Below are 17691 nucleotides of genomic sequence, written 5' to 3'. Positions count from 1 at the left end.
TAAATTTCACAGCTGCTGTGCTAAGTGCCTGACTCTTGCTTATGAAATCTGAAGTCTAGGGCTGGGCAGCTGAGATGACATTTTCCTACTTCAGAAGTTTGTGTTTTTCTCACATTTTTTTTAAGTTCTGTTTTCTGGACTTGTAACATGGACAAAAGTACTGCAATAGTGAAGGTGATGGCATTCTCCTAATAGTTTTTATTCGTGACTCCAGGGATTTTGGAGAAGTTCCTCTTGCTTCCCAGAAATGTAAGTGTGAGCAAAACCAGGCCCCAGATTTTTCTAGCCTTTGGCTGTGGCTGAGGTGTGATTTACGGAGAGGGCTTTCCTGCCTTTCCACAGGGATGCTGCTCTTCCTGCCATGAGGCAAGATTCCTGCTCTGGAGGTCGTAGCAGCTGGCTTGCTCTCGTCTCGCCGGCAGCACGTTTCCAGAGCGAGCACAACTCTCATCAGCTCCTCCAGCAAAACCAGCTTCGAGCTGAGCAGAGCCAGCGTAGGAAGCCGTATTTCTTCTCAACTGTATGGATGAGCTGCTCATTCATAAAGATGCTGAAGCTTGCAGCTGTTAAAGCTGTGGCCTGTCCAGGAGGATTTCTTGCTCCATTAAGAAATTAGACTGTGCTTGGAACAGAGCAGCGCAGTGCTTTGTTTCTTCCCATAGCTTATTACCAGGCTCAAATAACTTAACCCCTCGTTTCCCTCTCTGCAAAACATGCACATCGGTGGTTACCTGCATCACATGAGCATCAGATTGCTGAATTAACAAGCAGTCCATCGGTAACACGGTTTGAAATTGTCAGGCTAAATTAAGCACAAGATGTTAGTTGCTGGTTATTTTATATTATATATACGTAATTTTTATCATCTTCTATTTTTCCTGCAGGAAAAAACCAAAGTGGTTGAACCCTTGGACTATGAGAACGTGATCCTTCAACGTAAAGTTCAGATCTACAGTGATCCCCTCCGGGACCTGCTGATATTTCCGATTGAGGATGTATCTGTGAGTTTGCGCTGGCTATTTCTCGTGTTTGAAGCTCACTCATCTCCAGTCCTGCTTACCTTGGAAAATTTCCACTGTTAGCCACATGTTGATTTTGGCTGCATTACTGACACATAAACCAAAATGACCCACTGGTGATTTGGACCCACCACATTTATTTAAAGCAAGTATCAAGCCCTGAAGACCAGTTTGCATTGAACCCATGTTCTCCTTCTCCCTGCAGATCTCAGTCATCGGTCGGCAGAGAAGGACTGTCCAGTCTACAGTGCCAGAAGATGCTCTAAAGAAAGCGCAGAGTCTCTTCATCAAAGAGGTAGGGGCAAAAGTCCACACAACGCCTGCCTTCAGCACTTGCTCCCTTAAGCAAGACGCTCTGTTGTAGCTCCTGGTCTGTGAGCTTGCAGATCACTTAGCTTTTCCTGTGTAGGAAGCTCTGGTCACTGGCAGGCTAGCTGCACAGGATGGTTCTCACACGTGGCTGTTGTGTGATGCGTCTTTCCAGTGGGTTTTGTACGCAGCAGACAAGGTGTGTGGCTTTGCACTGCCTGCCTGAGCTGCAAGGTGCGGGCGTGCAGCAGGGCAAGGGGTGGACTACACAGCCTCTCCGGAGCATCCTGAGGGCCATGGGTTTGTTTCATACAGCACTGCTGTCTAGAACCATTCCCTCCAAGTGCAGTGGCACTAAATGCCAGGTGATGGTCAATGCCGAGTTAAAGGCACTACATTTCCAAGGGCAGAAAATTAGTGCTTTCTGGAAAATAGTCCCCTCCCAAATCACCACTCCCTTTTTAAAGCCTTGGAGCAATGTAAATGCAAAATCAGTAGCTGTGTAACAGGCCAGATGCTGTGTGATTTTTGTCTCTGTGTTGAAAAGGTTCCGTATGAAATTCTGTATTGCAATGCAAAACAAGTGAAGCAGCTTGTTCAGACCCTTTCCACTTGTGCTTACCTCACCCAGCAGTCTGTAACCTTTCAGACTTGTGCATGGTTTTGTTTTGCTTGGTGCAGCTTTCAAAGAGCTGTATTGTTTTCCTTTCAGTGCATTAAAACCTACAGCTCAGACTGGCACGTGGTAAACTACAAGTATGAGGAATACTCAGGAGACTTTCGGATGTTGCCATGGTAAGTGTCGCGCTCCCTTGGAATACTAATACATGGTCACAGGGCTGCAGTTAGATCAGGCTTAGGAGAAATAGCTGCCCTTTTCCTGATGCCTGTCCCACAAGCAGCCGCCCCTCCAGAGCTGTGTCACTCTGAAGGTTAGAGAGCCAGGGGGTCGTGTTATCGCGCTGTTGTCACTTGGCTGTGTCAGGGAGATGCTGATGATATTGCCTGCATGGGTCATTACTTCACATTCTATCCGCCAGCGTGTGAACAGCCCCCTCCATCTGGGATGAGGATGGACTACAGTCTGGGCACGTGACAGCATAAATACCGTTGGCAGTGTCTGCTCATCCCAAATCGGGAGCCTTGTTGTTCCCCTGGGCTGATGTTCTCTGCATGCTAGACACAGTGTTCCCGTGCTGAGCAGATCTTCTTTGTGCCCCTGTCACAGAGAAGTTGTTGGACGACTTCAGTCCAGTGGTGTAGTATCACTGTTGATGCTGGTTGCAGAGTTGTGTGCTCTGAAATGCTGGGCTGTGCCAGTGATTCCAGCCCCAAAGCTAATCTGGTTTTTCAGACAGGCATATGCATATCAGATTTCTGCTGGATTGTTATTTTCTCAGTCGTGGTGCCTGCTCTGCTCTTGCTCCCCATGCTCCATCCACGTCTGGAGCACAGTTCTGACTGCTCATGTGCTGGCAGGTTGTTAAATGCTTTTTCTTGTTAATTGGCTGCAGCGTTTCTGTTCTGAGGATCTCGCAGGGAAGTGAAGCAGCAATGGGGCAACACTGTGGATATTTGTGAATAACCTTGCCATCTGATCTTGCTTCTTTTTTAGCAAGATGGAAGATAGACTGGCCTGCTGCATCTCTGTGTTGCACAAATGCCAGTCAGCAAAAACTCTGCAGAGGCAGACAGCTAACATGGAGAAAGCTAATATTACACACTGCTTGTGCTTAATTTCTATGAAACGGACTCAGAAGTTAGTTAGCTTTCTCCAGCTGTAAGAGGCTGTAGGTCTCTTGAAATCTATCTCCTGCAGGAGGACAGTTCTGCTGTGCTCTGTAGTCTGCAGTTTGGCTATTGGTTCTGGATCCAGCATCAGCTGCTGGCTCAGAGGACCCTCCTTTCCCAGTCATTAAAAATGAAAATGTGTTGTGATTTCAGTAAGTCCTTTAGGCCAGACAAGATTCCAAGCCACGTGTTTGAAATCGATGAAGACTTTGAAAAGGATGAGGTAAGGAGATTTTTTTTTTTTTTTACATATTCCACTCTAAGATCTGTTAAAAAGCAGATTTCACAACACAAACTCAGAATTCAGTTCCCAGGAGTGGTTTTCTGGTGAGATGCTTTGTACTGTGAAGACGAGACCAAAATTGAGACAGTGATTTGTTTCAAAGTATGACAAGATAGTCTCTTGGAGCCAAGGGTCTCCTAAATTATCTGGAAGATTAGCCATAATATTTCTGATGGCTTTTTCACTTGAAACACTGCAGCAGCAGAAGAGAAAAAAAAGGAAGCCAAACAATTACTAAGTAAAATTTTTCATGTCCAGAATTAAAAGTGGGCAATTTGGTTTTCAACTACACTGTGATATTGGGGTCCTCCCGTTAAAAAGTTTTGTGTTTTATCACATAACCTGCTTTTCTTAATCAGTCACTTCTACGCAACATTCACAGTGTGTCAGTCCCATTCTGTGTGTACTGTGCAAACGTTCAGAGGCATTTGCTTCCTCTAGAAGTTGGCATGTTTGTGCTCAGCTGGTTGCAGGAAATATTTGCAACCCTGGAGCTCTTCCAAGGGGGTGAGCTGGGAGCTCTGACGACTGGGACGTCTGGTGGTCAGTTTGGATGATGCAGATGCCATGTTTCCCTGTGCGTATCGCATTTGCTACGAAAGGGAGGGGTAGCATTTTTCTGTCTCTAGTACCATGTGAAGCTTAATTCACGTTAAGAAGTTTTAATTTATGGTGGGAAGAGTTTAGTCCAGCTGTTTAAAATCCTCATGGCACCAAGATGCTGCTGCTGAGGAACTTGCAGAGGCAAAGGGAAGTTTCTTTCTTGCAGAGGTGAAGATTTGAAGGGGCTGTTTCATGCACGTTTCTCGCAATTGCTGTGTATGTCCCCACACCTCAGGTCTGAACTGGGATAGCTTTTTCCTAAATGGAAATGTATTTTCACGTTTGGCCTTTATTATTTTGGCTGTGTTGTCAGTTTGCATTACATCATTAACTTGAGCTGTTACCTCTTTAATAATCTAATTTGGGCTGGAGACAGAGCTGTGCACTATGTTATCAGCATGCCTCGGAAAAAAGCAAAAGGACAAAAATATGCTATCAAAATTTGATGGAGACCTTTTTCCTTCTGGTCAGCATCCTGAATACTCAAACAAGTGAAGTTACTGATGTTGGTTGTGGAAGAGTATTCACGGTGCTTTGGCAGATATTTTTTGGTATGGCCATATCTAAAGGATTCTGTTATAGTTTCCTGATGGAGCATTTATGTTAGAATTATGTAATGGAAATTCAAGTAAAAGAAATCTCTTGGTGAAAGAAAGCATTAGACAATTTACTGTCATTGGAATTTTGACAAGGAAGGAGTGAAAACCTGCCATTTGGGATGCAGGAGACGATGTAAACCAGTCCTTTCATAGCTCATCGGCAGACAGTCCGGGTCCATCTCTGCTGCTGAGTCACTGGAAGTCCCAGGGTGAGTTTTTTTTTTCACCAGTCTGGGATCTGATTTCCCTCCCTCCCCAGTGGAGGTCACAGTTAGGCACAGATGGAGGGCAGTTCTCCCTTCCTGGGACCACGGGACAGGAGCAAAGATGGAAATTTGAACCGGTATGCCAAGAACAGCCTGGTTGGGTCACTTGACGCTTTTTGTTTTGATAAATGTAAAACCAGTCAGTTACATTTCGGCTATTGGAGTTTGGTGGGGTTTTTCCTAAATTTAAAATGGAGAGTTGATTTATACAAAAGGAAATGACAAAGTAAGTCTGGAGTTCTGCATTTTGCAACTTTCTAAACAGACCATTTTGAAAATTTCCTTCTTCCCCAGGTTTTTGAAATACTGCCTAAGAACCAACATGCATTTCCTCATTGCAAAATTGCTGTGCAGCTCTATCAGCATAGATCTAATCTTTCTTGTTTAAAAGGTGACCCAAATGAACCTGTTCTGCCTCTTTCTTGGAAAGAGATAACCCTGAATTTTTTGTGATAACACTGTACGTGTAGCTGTACGTATTATACATACATTCTACGTGTTACTGTGTTGCTGTAGTTAAAACTGTATAGCTTTCCAGGGTGGACATATCCCTTGTGTCCAAGGGGAATTTTGTGTGGGAGGCAGTTCACCTGACCTCCTCTTTTTCTGATCTTTTGCTCTCTTTCAGGATTCCTCATCCCTGTGCTCCCAGAAGGGTGGTGTGATAAAGCAAGGCTGGCTGCACAAAGCAAATGTAAATAGCACAATCACTGTCACCATGAAGGTGAGTTTGATCCAGCATTATGTTACTCATGAATAAGGCATGAAGTTAAGTTCAAACATCTCTAAAGCTAGCAGCAGTGCCAACAGGTGGGTTTGGGTTGGGATGAGCATCCGTCCTTCTTGCAGAGTATCCCAAAGTGGACTGGAAAACCCAGTCTGGTGACAGCTTTTGACGCGTCCCTCCCTAGAATATAAGACCAATGTACTTTAAATCATGACAGGCAAGCTGAACAAAAAGGCAAAGTGTGTTTTAGTAAACCAAGATTGTTTTCTGAATGCGCAGCTGAGGCCCAAAAGAGGAAGGCAATTTAAATAACCGCAACAGCTGTCCTGCAAGGAAGACTTACTGAATTGATAGTTTCCTTGCTGGTAGGAAATATGTATGGAGGCCGGCTTTAAATTGAAATGACAAGGCTTTGCTTTAAAAGCAGGGGTGATATCTCTGAGGAGATGGAGCATTACTGACCTAGCAGCAACAGCTGCATTGTCTCCTGTTCTCCACTGTATGTAATCCAGTGTGGCATTGCTTAGATTTTGCAATGGAGGTTTTTGATAGTTCCACCGCAGGTTTTTGCTGTGGCAATGAGCCCTTCTGTTGTTCCAACACGCAGCTGCCTTGTTACAGCACAGAGAGAATGTTAGGGAGTTATGCTCAACTGTGCAGCAGAAGGATGGCTGCAGTGAGGCTGCTTTGTAAGGATATTAGTAAATCTCAAAAAGCTCAGTTGTTCTGAGGCTTGATTCAATGAGTTATGCTTTCATGAGAAGTGGAACAGGACCATTCATAGGGCTAATTTTAATTTGAGTTTTAAAATGACTACTCATGAGCTTAAAGACGATAGACAGAACAGGGTTTTCTGATTCTCTGCTTTTCCGAGCAGCAAGGTTGAAGCCATTTTTGCTCCTCTAACTTCTGGAGGAGGTATCATACATGCTCAAAACAGTTGTCATAGAATCATAGAATAGAATGGTTTGGGTTGGGTCCATTCTTGACTGAGCCTCTTGTGGTACTGTTGGGCTCAGTGCCCAGCACCTCAGACCCACCTTTCAGAGGTGTTATCTGAACTACACTGGCTTCAGTTCAATTAATAAGAGTCACAGAGTCTCTCAGATATCACAGTACCAAAAATCAGTAGCCATTTTCTGAGCTGGTCCTGGTCACTTCTGTGTCTTACAAAACACCTCCTAAGGCACGTGCGAGAAATCTGAGGACTTTGAACGTCTTCGGAGTTATCACCACTTTGAGAGGCTGCTGTGCTATCGCAGAAGCAGACGCACCCATCTTTTGGGTGCTTGTTCTTTCATTGCTGTGACGTGCTGAGCAGTTCATACCTCACACTGTTACTAAGCCTGTGCAGAGTGTATTTTGTGGAGACCCAGCCTAGGAGCAAACTGTAATTAGGCTACAGCTGCCAACCTTTATTTCAGAGTAACCTTTCCTTTGCAAAGAACTTCCCTGGTTTGGCCCAGCACTCTTGCTGTCTGTTTGCAGCATTTAGGTGTGCTGCATTACAGCTGTGGCATCAGGTCTGTCTCTCTGTCTCTCTTTCTTCTCTGCCCAAAGGGACTTCCTCAGTTCTCCAGCCATCCCTCTGCAATTGCTGTGCTCACCTACAGTGTCTGTAGCCTGATCAGAGGGGATGTTCCCTCTGCTCCTAGGTTTATGGTATTCATTTCAAATTATCACGGTATTCTGACAATTATTTCTGACAGCAGTGCTTACAAGGGGGAAAGATGATAAGAATAGTGTTTGCTGCTTGCTTCTGCATTTCCTTTTGAACAGAATTCAGAAGATGCAAATAGTTTAGCATGAAATCCTATACCCACGAGGGATATCAAGCCTGTAATATCAAGGGAGAAATCTGTCATGGGTTTCTGTAGCATCCACTGCCAAAGTTTCTGAGATTGATTCAGTGAAGCACTAAATCAGGGTTTAAGCTGGCTTAACGCTTAGCATACTTAGATTTCCATGTATTTTTATGCTTTGTTGAACTAAAGGTTTAGTTAAATCTTATAAAACTTAAAGCTCAACAGCCCTTGGAGTATCTCTACAGCTAACTGCCCTAAATGATGCTAGAGGTTACCTGTCAGAGGGCTTAGGTTACCGTTCAGAGCACAATGCTCTCTTCCAGTTTTGTGTGAGTAAGCGAGTGGTTTTATTGAACATTTGCTAGTGTCAGTAATGATGGGAGCAGGAAATTACTAGTAGTCGCCCATCTGGGATGAAAAAATGTTATGTTTATTCATAGATCTTCCAGATATGCAGAACAGTGGAAATACTCACAGTGCCACTTACCCCGGCTTCCTTCATGATTCTCCTAACACAGCTATCTAGCAACTGTGAAATGCACCCTGCTCCTTACAGACCTGATAGCATATGGTGCTACCATAATTGCTGCCAAAATGTTCTCCTGGATTATAGTGCAGTGCTTGTTCGCTGACAAACGTGAAGGAAGGTGTTCTGACATACTGGAGAACTTTTTTTTTTTTTTTTTAAATAATGCACAGTCTTCATAAAAATCAATAGTTCAAACACAGAAACACTTCTCCCAAACTTACTGCTTTCTGAGGTGAGAACTGAACACTAAGCCAAAGCAAGTTCATGAAAATAGGTTTGTATTAAAAAAAACCAAACCCCACAAAAAAACAAGCAGTTGAATGGATTACAGTGTCCCTTGGCTTGCATTCGAGTGCTAGGAATTTCCACATGTCTGTTCCAAAGTCTTCTGGAGAATGGCTTTGTAATTCTGAGTTCTTTATCAAAAAGGCTCTGGAAATACCTGCTGTAGGGTGGGATGAATCTTCAGGCGATATGCTGATCTGAATTTACCGTGCAGTGTTTCTTTGTAAAGATAAATGAGGCTGGAGCCAGCTGAGAGATGAGCTGGAAGCCCTGGGGCTTTGCTTTAGATGGGCAAACTTATAACAGCAAGGACATTAAAATTAAAGAAGATGACGAAATCTCCCTTTACAAAAACAAGGCATACTCAGAGGGGTGAATCTGCAACTCTAGGCTCATTGGTGTTTCTCGTTGAGGCGTTTTCTAAATAGCAGGAGAGCAGATGCTGAAACTGAGACTGTGGTTTGTGACATACAGCAGGGTGAATACTTGTATGAGCAAGACTCTGTTCTTTTGCAGGTATTCAAGAGGAGGTATTTCTACTTGTCACAACTCACAGATGGCTCCTATATTCTTAATTCCTACAAAGATGAGAAAATTTCAAAAGAATCCAAAGGCTGTATTTTCTTGGACGCTTGCAACGATGTTGTTCAGGTAGGTGTGCTTTCTGCGTGGCTGTACATGACCTTATGCATTGCTAGCTCCAAGACAGAAATGGTCTCTCAAGGCTTGTGCCATCGAGAGGCGAAGGCACGGATTTACAAACTGTCTGTCAGACAATCTGATTAAAAGGCAGGCAAGGAGTTTCATAAGGGTGCTATACTTTTGGCCAGAAAGACAACAAGTGGAAGAACTGCTGTCAGAGTAAAATAGAAGTGTTTCATCGTTACCTCACCTGCTGTCTCCCTGCTCTGTCCATCTCCTGTACCTGGTTATCATAGGTCAGGTGCCTTCCAAGACACTCTGAGAGCTGAAGCCAGTAAGTAACTGGTGTGACTTAGTCTTGGACACCTTCCTCCTCTGTTTGCTGCTCACACCAGCTTCTTGTTTCTTAGGTTACATCCCGATAGGTCCATGCAAACATGCAGCCCTTTGGGACTTATGACCTGCAAAGGGCTTGTAAGGTTTTAGGAGAAGGTATTTGTACAGGGCTTAAACCTGGGTTTGCTTTGTTATGCTGAGCATGAAGTACAGCAGTGGATTGCTGCTGTGTCTTCTGCCATTGCTGTCTCTGCAGAAGCTTCAAGCACTGACTGTGGTGGAGCTGGTGCAGGGCAGCTTAAATTACTCTGGCAGTTTGCTTCAGCATGGATGAGTCAGAGCTGTGCGTTACCATTTATCTTCCTGAACACAATAAAAGCAGTAGTGCACATGCCTCAGTGATGTACAGGGTGTTCTTCCCAAGTTGCATCAAATTTGCCTTGGCTTATGGTTGGAAAATGCTGTTTAAAAGCCAGCAGAGCTCAGAAAAGTTGCATCAAACCGCTTGCTGTTAAGATAGATGCCTCTAAGTGTCCTGGAGAACAGCATTACTTATTGTGTCAGACAAAATCCAGTTCCTGACTTCTCTGGGTAAATATTAAAGGTCTAAAGACATAAGAAGGAGCTTGCTCCTGTTCCTCAGTGCAATGTCTGTGGTTCTGTCTGGCTTTCTTCCACTTTCAGAGTAGCTGGCAACCGTGAAGCTGCGTACTGCTTGATTGCAGCTGTGAAGCCTGTTGTGATTACTGCAGGAGAGGCACTGTGCAAAGGAGGTGTCATGGTTTTACCCCAGCCGGCAGCTAAGCACCACGCAGCCGCTCACTTGCTCCCCCCCTCATCGGGATGGGGGAGAGAATTGGAAAAGTTAAAGTGAGAAAACTTGTAGGTTGAGATAAAGACATTTTAATAGGTAAAGCAAAAGCCGCGCGCACAAGCAAAGCAAAGCAAGGAATTCATTCACCACTCCCCATGGGCAGGCAGGTGTTCAGCCATCTCCAGGGAAGCAGGGCCCTGTCACGTGTAACGGTTACTTGGGAAGACAAACGCCATCACTCCGAACGCCGCCGCCCCCCCCTTCTCTTCCCCCCAAGCTCCTTATAAACTGAGCATGACGTCATATGGTATGGAATATCCCTTTGGTCAGTTTGGGTCACCTGTCCTGTCTGTCTCCTCCCAACTTCTTGTGCACTCCCAGCCATCCCGCTGGCAGGGCAGTGCAAGAAGCAGAAAAGGCCTTGGCCCCGTGTAAACACTGCTCAACAATAAGTCCATAGAACAAAAACATCTCTATATTATCAACACTGTCTCCAGCACAAATCCAAAACATATCCCCACACTAGCTACTATGAAGAAAATCAACCCTCTCAGCTAAAACCAGGACATTATCCACCCCTTATTCCATACTATTTACGTCATGCTCAGGTCCCACACAATTCAATACATCCTCATTAAGCACCACCACCCTTCTCATCCCTTGATATAATATGCTGATATCATTCCCTTAGTCTGTGGACCACCCTTTTAAAATGTCCATAAATGTCCACAAAATGTCCATTGGGTTGACTTGGTCCACAACCTTGGCCTCCATCGACCATGGTGGTCACTCAGAAAAGGAGAGGTGGTTGACGTGTGGAATTACTGGGCACCAAAACCAGCTCAGGTCAGGTCCACTGCTGCACTTGCGCTGCTTCTTGTAAGGCTTGTTCTCCATTGGTTCAGGTGATTTCTGCTACAGTAATTCCTGTAACATGCAACTCAAATCATGGGTTACAACAATTTAAAGGTATTTCCATTACAATCTCCACCCCTGGTCCCTTCGAGTCAGACCATCAAGTTTACCATTGCAATGAACACCTCCCCTTGCCCCTGCTCCGGCTTGAACTTATCCACAGACTGCAGTCCCTTAGGGGTGTACCTGCTCCAAGTGGAGCCTTATCCATGAGCCACAGTCTTTCCAGGGGTACACCTGCTGTGGCATAGACTTATCCACAGCCACAGTCACTTCGAGGTGCACCTGTTCCAGCATGGCCTTCTCCATGGGCCACAATGCCTTCATAGATATACTTGCTCCAGCGTGGCCTTGTCCACAGTCACTTTAGTCCTCTTAGAAATAAACCTGCCCTGTCATGGGCTCGTCCATAGCCACACACTTTGAAATGTTCCAGCATGACCCCATGCACAGCCACTGATGCTTCAAGGTGTACCTGCTGCAGCATGGACTTATCCTTGCCACAGATGCTTCGAGGTGTACCTTCTCCAGCATGGACTTATCCTTGGCTCACAATCCTTCCAGAGGTATACCTGCTGCGGCACAGACACAACCACGGCCCCAGACACTTCGAGATATACCTGCTGCGGCACAGACGCAACCGCGGCCCCAGACACTTCGAGATATACCTGCTGCGGCACAGACGCAACCACGGCCCCAGACACTTCGAGATATACCTGCTGCGGCACAGACGCAACCGCGGCCCCAGACACTTCGAGATATACCTGCTGCGGCACAGACGCAACCGCGGCCCCAGACACTTCGAGATATACCTGCTGCGGCACAGACGCAACCACAGCCACAGACACTTTGGGGTGTCCTGCTCCGACGTGGACTCATCCACAGGTCACAGTCCCTTTGACTCGAGTGCACACAGGAGCTCCAGCCTGTCCAGGACAGCAGCACAGAAACAGCAGCGGTGCCCTGGCCATCTGCCAGGCCAGGCACATCGCCATTGCTGTTATCAAAACGTTCCCAGGCACAGCACAGTAAGATGATAAGCAGTACAGCAGTACAGCAAGCAGTGAAAGCAAAAAGCAGCCACTAACAAGCACTAGCCTCTAATATACAGTAAGGCAAGCAAGCCCCATGGCAAGCACAGGAGCCTGCCAATTAATAGCTAGTAATAACTATAAATTCAATCTAGCACATTCCAATCAAATCTGTCATTATCTCGAACCCTTCGTGCCCCACGTTGGGCGCCAAAAAGGACTGTCGTGGTTTTACCCCAGCCGGCAGCTAAGCACCACGCAGCCGCTCACTCGCTCCCCCCCCATCGGGATGGGGGAGAGAATTGGAAAAGTTAAAGTGAGAAAACTCGTGGGTTGAGATAAAGACATTTTAATAGGTAAAGCAAAAGCCGCGCGCACAAGCAAAGCAAAGCAAGGAATTCATTCACCACTCCCCATGGGCAGGCAGGTGTTCAGCCATCTCCAGGGAAGCAGGGCCCTGTCACGCGTAACGGTTACTTGGGAAGACAAACGCCATCACTCCGAATGCCGCCGCCCCCCCCTTCTCTTCCCCCCAAGCTCCTTATAAACTGAGCATGACGTCATATGGTATGGAATATCCCTTTGGTCAGTTTGGGTCACCTGTCCTGTCTGTCTCCTCCCAACTTCTTGTGCACTCCCAGCCATCCCGCTGGCAGGGCAGTGCAAGAAGCAGAAAAGGCCTTGGCCCCGTGTAAACACTGCTCAACAATAAGTCCATAGAACAAAAACATCTCTATATTATCAACACTGTCTCCAGCACAAATCCAAAACATATCCTCACACTAGCTACTATGAAGAAAATCAACCCTCTCAGCTAAAACCAGGACAGGAGGGTGCCTGCATTGCATTTAATGGTATTTCAGTTCAGGATGCTTTAACAGAGAGGAGCCTTAAGGCAGGTACTGTGCTGAGTTGTTGAGGAAAGTGTAATACAAATCTTGTCATTTCTTGTTTCTTTGTTCAGTGTCCTAAAATGCGCCGTTATGCATTTGAACTCAAGACGATAGATAAGTACAGCCACTATCTGGCAGCTGAAACTGAGCAGGAGATGGAGGAGTGGCTGGTAACTCTGAGAAAGATCATTCAGAGCAATACCGAAGGTTTGGTGCAAGAGAAGAAGGATACTGTGGAATCTGTGCAAGGTCGGTTTATAAATAAACATCTACCTTCACCCTGCTCCAGCAGGACGCAAGCAGTGTGTGCTTGGAAAAGTATATACTTTTCTTTCTGGATTAATAGCAAGAATTGTGGCTGACACATGATTTCATGTAAAAGGGCTTAGTATAATGTAGACAATAGTCTGAGGAATAAAAGTGGAGGGAAACATGACCCTTCTTCTGGATGGGAAATCCATGGCAAAATTTCAAGACTCCTGGAAAATTGGCTCTGTGCTGAAGACCTAGCAGGCTGTAATATTACACTCTGGTACTAGTAATGTATGGAAAAAATCTTACTCCTGAGGAATGGAAAAGTCTCCATAAACTGTTTCTCTGCTATTGTAAGCAAATATTGCAGGATGCTTTCTGGCAGAGCGGTGTTTCTGCAATTGTTTTGAACATCTGGGTTTTGTGTCCTCGCAGATGATGAATCAAGCACGCAGGGAAAATCGGAGAACATCCTGGAGAGCCTGGAAAGAAGCATGCATCCGGAGCTGATGAAGGTATTGTGTTTGCAGAGATAGGTCTCCCAGCCTGTAGCTAGTTCTCTCCACCATGTCTTTAAAATGGGTTTTCCGCATTCTGTGTCTTCAGCTCCGGGGGAGCTGGGCAGGCACCAAGTGCCGCTGGGGTCTCTGTTATCTCGTCTGCCTGTCTCACGGATGGAGCTCCGTGATTTAAGGCTGCACGCTCCTCATCTCCAAGAGTGGGGCCCTTAAGGAAGAACCATTATGTTCAGTACTGCTCAGTCCTGCTCAGCAGCAGTGACCATCCTGGCCATGAGAGCAGAGGGGCAGTTAGGTGGCAGCCACCTCCTATATGATCCAAAATGTGGTTGTCTTCTGTCTGTTTTCTCACTCAGCAGAGCCACATCACTTTACTGTCATTGCACCGTGTTGGTGACTACAGCTGAGAAGCCTTGCATCATCTCATGTATTGCAAAGCGAACATGAAAAATATTTCTTTTGTATTGTTTCCACTCTCTCCAAATAGTGAATGTTTGCCTCTGTGTGGCCAGGCAGTAATATCAATGCTTTCCTTTGTCCTAGTATGGAAGAGAAACAGATCAGCTGAACAAACTGAGCAGAAATGATGGAAGACAAAACCTCTTTTCTTTTGACCCAGAAGTCCAGGTAAACATCCTCATGTTTGCAAATGTGAGGTTGTGCTCTCTGTGAGAGCTCCCTTGGTGTCATGCCTCCCCTGTTCCCTTGCATGGCCACAGCATTTGCCTGCAGAGGCAGTGTGTTTTTCCATGGACTGAACAGAGGTGCAGCCCATGTCCCTGTCAGTGAGAGCTGAACAAGATGTCAACGCTCAGGTGATAACCCAAATAAAGGGAGGACTCACAGCAGCCCCACACATGGCCTCCCTCCAGCTTTGCTGGCTTCTGTGTGATGCATCTCGATGTTGCTGGATTTCAAACCCAACATCTGGGTCTCTGAGAGGTTCTCACGGTTGCAGAAGCAGTAGAAGTGGTATTGCACAGACACCTTCAATGCTGCATGGGCTCAGCATGTCTGAGTAGGGAGCAGTGATGTTAAAGACCGTGATAGGGGCTTACAGGGAGAGTCTCAGTCTTCAGAGAGTTTTCAAATGTAGAGGACATACAAACAGAAAAAAACGCCATGCTGTTCTCATGCACTGGAGTAGGGGTTCATTGACTATTGGCTTGTTTTCTTCTCGGTTTTGATGTCTTTGCTGAGCTCTCTGCCAAGGTCCAGGTGTGTGATTTCAGTGGAATGAGCTGCAATTGTTAACATTGTTTTAGAGAATTGCGCCAAGTTATTTCATAGTTTCTGGTTCTCCTTCTGGCATTATTTGACTTGTTCACACCTGTAAAAAAGAACATTCTGGTTTAACAAGGAAATGTAATTAGTCTTTAAAAGGTTTAGTTGTACAAAATGAAATTTTCTCTTGGCACTTCTTTAAGGTCTTTTACAGGAAGAAGATAAGCATCCAGGAGGCTTTTTTTTTTTTTAAGAGAAGCTTTGAGAAGTTTTCTATATTCTAGTCAGATAGTAAAAATGGAAATATTATTCAGTGTGGAGTATCTAAGGTATCTTTTTTACCTAACCAAATGGTTAGGCTGAATTCACTGCCCTCCCCCTATACCCAGAGCTCTTCATTCTGGTGTGTGTCAGTCAGATCTGTTATAACACCAGGCATTTGAAGTCACTGCCCCAGTCAGTGCTGGTGTGTATGTGCATGCTTATATGCTTGGTGCTAAGGAAACTAGCAGCAGGAACATATATCTGCAACGTACTTTCCTCATTGAAAGGAAATAGGGGAAACAATGGGACGAGTTTCCCAGAGTTGGATTAACAATTGCAGCCTATTTTGCTGAAATTACTTGATCGTAAGATAACAGCACCTTAATTTTGGCATGCAGGTTTCTGCGGGATTTGAGGGGAAAAACAGGACTGTGCCAGATTGTCACTGAGAGATGTGCTGGTATTTAGGGGTGTTTGGTGTCTGTGTCCCCCGTGTCCAGTACGATGGGTATGATGAAGGCTGAGAGTCTGTACCTGACTGGTATTTTGGTTGCATATGTGTCTGCTGCCTGGGAAGGGCAGATGTTGAGGTGCAGATCAGGCTCGGGTGTTGTGGGTTGGGAAGGAGGTGGTTATAATCAAGACTGTTTGGATTTCCCAGCCAGCTCCGCAGAGCACCTTTGTTGTCTCTAACCATGCCGGTTATTGCTGTGCATCTAAAAATGCCTTCCACTTCAAGATGTTGTTCACGATCCCAACGGCGTGTGCCTTCTCTCTATTTCAGGCACAGGGACCATCTCTTAAACTAGTCAGATCTTCAAAGTGGAAGATACTTTTCTGAGTGTAACGACGGCTTATGTTCCGCTTTCTTCCCCAAGCTCTAAATGGTGTTTGGGAAGATCCCCAGGGTTACAGCAAAGCAGGAAGGAACTGAAATCATACTGAGGTTTAGTTTTCTGTGCTCTACAAACCAGATTTCTAAAAATTGATACATCCCCATGAATTCATGTCTTGAATACATTTGTGTAATGTCACCAAATGACACTCATTTGTGAATGTCTTGTATCTTTTGTACCACTTTAAAAAAGATTGGTTAAGATAGTATTGGCTGTAATGTGATCCCTTAACATTATTCAGGGGTTTATTTTCTTTTTTAATGAGACCAGATTTGTTTGTTTGCTGTCTAGAGGCTAGACTTCTCGGGGATTGAGCCAGACGTGAAGCCATTTGAGGAAAAGTGCAGCAGGCGCTTCGTGGTGTGCTGCCAGGACTTCTCCCTCAACCTCCTTGCTCAGCTCAGCGACAGGTCGGAAGGAGGACCCACCAACGTAAGGGGACCTTTGGCATGTCCTGCTTTGTCTTCTTTCTCCTCACTGGCAAGAAAAAACCTTGGCAGATTAATCTGGGTGGATAAAAGCATCCCATTTTGCCATGAGATCCGATGGGACCTGGGCAGGCGGTGGCTGCTGGCCCAGGGTCATTGCAGGGTTTGTCTGCCTTTCTATTTTGGTGTTCCAAAAATGTGTTTGGGGACAGGGTCTGTCCTGACATGCCTCAGCCTGTCAGGAACTAGGACCACTGGGAAACCAGCGATTCAGAGGCACAGGGAATGGGGAACATGTGTCTGCCACGTTCTGGGTCTCTGTGAAAGTCCTGTTGGTAAATGATTAAGCTCCATCTCCAAACCACTCACTGCTGTGTTTTATTTCATTTCCCTTAATGGCAAGGGATTTCCCTGTTCTGAAACCTTCTTCTAACTCCCAGTCTAACTGTATTCACAGCCACTTTATTACATGCATTTGTTATTGTGCCAAAGTTGTGCCTTAGCCTAAAAAGCTCTTCCTTGGAGTTTCAGAGCCTCTGATGTCTGTAGACAGCTATTACATCTCTCCTCAGCCTCTGTTCGGCCAGGCTGAACAGACCTGGCTCCTCCAGCCTTTCCTCCCAAAACATAATCTCTATTACAATGTCTGCATTTGCTCTGGCTGGAGCCAAGCCGTTATGCAAGGGTGCCAGAGCAGCAGATAGCATGGCAGGGGAGGCAGCAGCACTGGCACTGCCCGATCTCTGCTGATGGCGCTTTGTCTGATGCCTGTTAGAATCGCAAAGGCTTCTTTGTGATGGTTTCATGTTGGTAGCTCACAGAACGAACCAGGCTCGTTCTCCTCGGTAACTCCCAGCAGATGAATGTGTGGCTGATAGCAGAGATTCTTATTATTCATCCTTAATCAGGCACAGAGTCAGACCTAAGCAGCACATTTTTAGTATTGATGTAATGCCTCCAAGTTATGCTGTAATGTCTTGGACGCACTATGGTGTTATCTTCAGGCCTTCGCTTTTACCTTTACATGGACGCATGCCTGCTAGGATCTTTGAATTAAAAACACATGGAATTGTTGCCACTTGCCTTGTGCTGTCAAGGTCAATAGCTACAAACAAGTTGGCAGATTTTGTGCATGCAGTTCCTCAGCAGTGTTAGCCTTGTATTTGAGCTCTCCTGACTGGGAGAGCTAACTTTACTCCTGTGCTGCCCAACATATAGCAGCTGAGGAACTTTCTGAGTGTCTTGCAGAGTTGATTGACTTT

At 45.6% G+C, this 17691-nt stretch overlaps 1 protein-coding gene across 6 annotated transcripts in view; it reads left to right on the top strand.

Moving 5' to 3' along the window:
- The window catches only part of DOCK11 (dedicator of cytokinesis 11), a 91699-nt gene that overhangs the window by 17941 nt on the left and 56067 nt on the right, over nucleotides 1-17691 (top strand). For 4 of the 6 annotated variants that reach the window (XM_054839154.1, XM_054839155.1, XM_054839153.1 and 1 more), the window contains exons 2-11: nucleotides 885-1001; nucleotides 1225-1314; nucleotides 2041-2123; nucleotides 3273-3342; nucleotides 5499-5594; nucleotides 8733-8867; nucleotides 12919-13096; nucleotides 13535-13614; nucleotides 14161-14244; nucleotides 16293-16433. In XM_054839154.1, coding sequence (XP_054695129.1) covers nucleotides 885-1001; nucleotides 1225-1314; nucleotides 2041-2123; nucleotides 3273-3342; nucleotides 5499-5594; nucleotides 8733-8867; nucleotides 12919-13096; nucleotides 13535-13614; nucleotides 14161-14244; nucleotides 16293-16433 — 1074 coding nt within the window. Of the gene's footprint in view, nucleotides 1-884; nucleotides 1002-1224; nucleotides 1315-2040; nucleotides 2124-3272; nucleotides 3343-3894; nucleotides 3980-5498; nucleotides 5595-8732; nucleotides 8868-12918; nucleotides 13097-13534; nucleotides 13615-14160; nucleotides 14245-16292; nucleotides 16434-17691 lie in introns of those variants that run through there. The other 2 variants (XM_054839158.1, XM_054839157.1) reach the window with 2 other exon arrangements.

The sequence above is a fragment of the Grus americana genome, chromosome 12 (genome assembly GCF_028858705.1).
Source record: "Grus americana isolate bGruAme1 chromosome 12, bGruAme1.mat, whole genome shotgun sequence".
Lineage (NCBI taxonomy): Eukaryota > Metazoa > Chordata > Aves > Gruiformes > Gruidae > Grus > Grus americana.
Note: the sequence above shows the minus strand (reverse complement) of the source record. Positions and strands in the feature narration are given on the sequence as shown.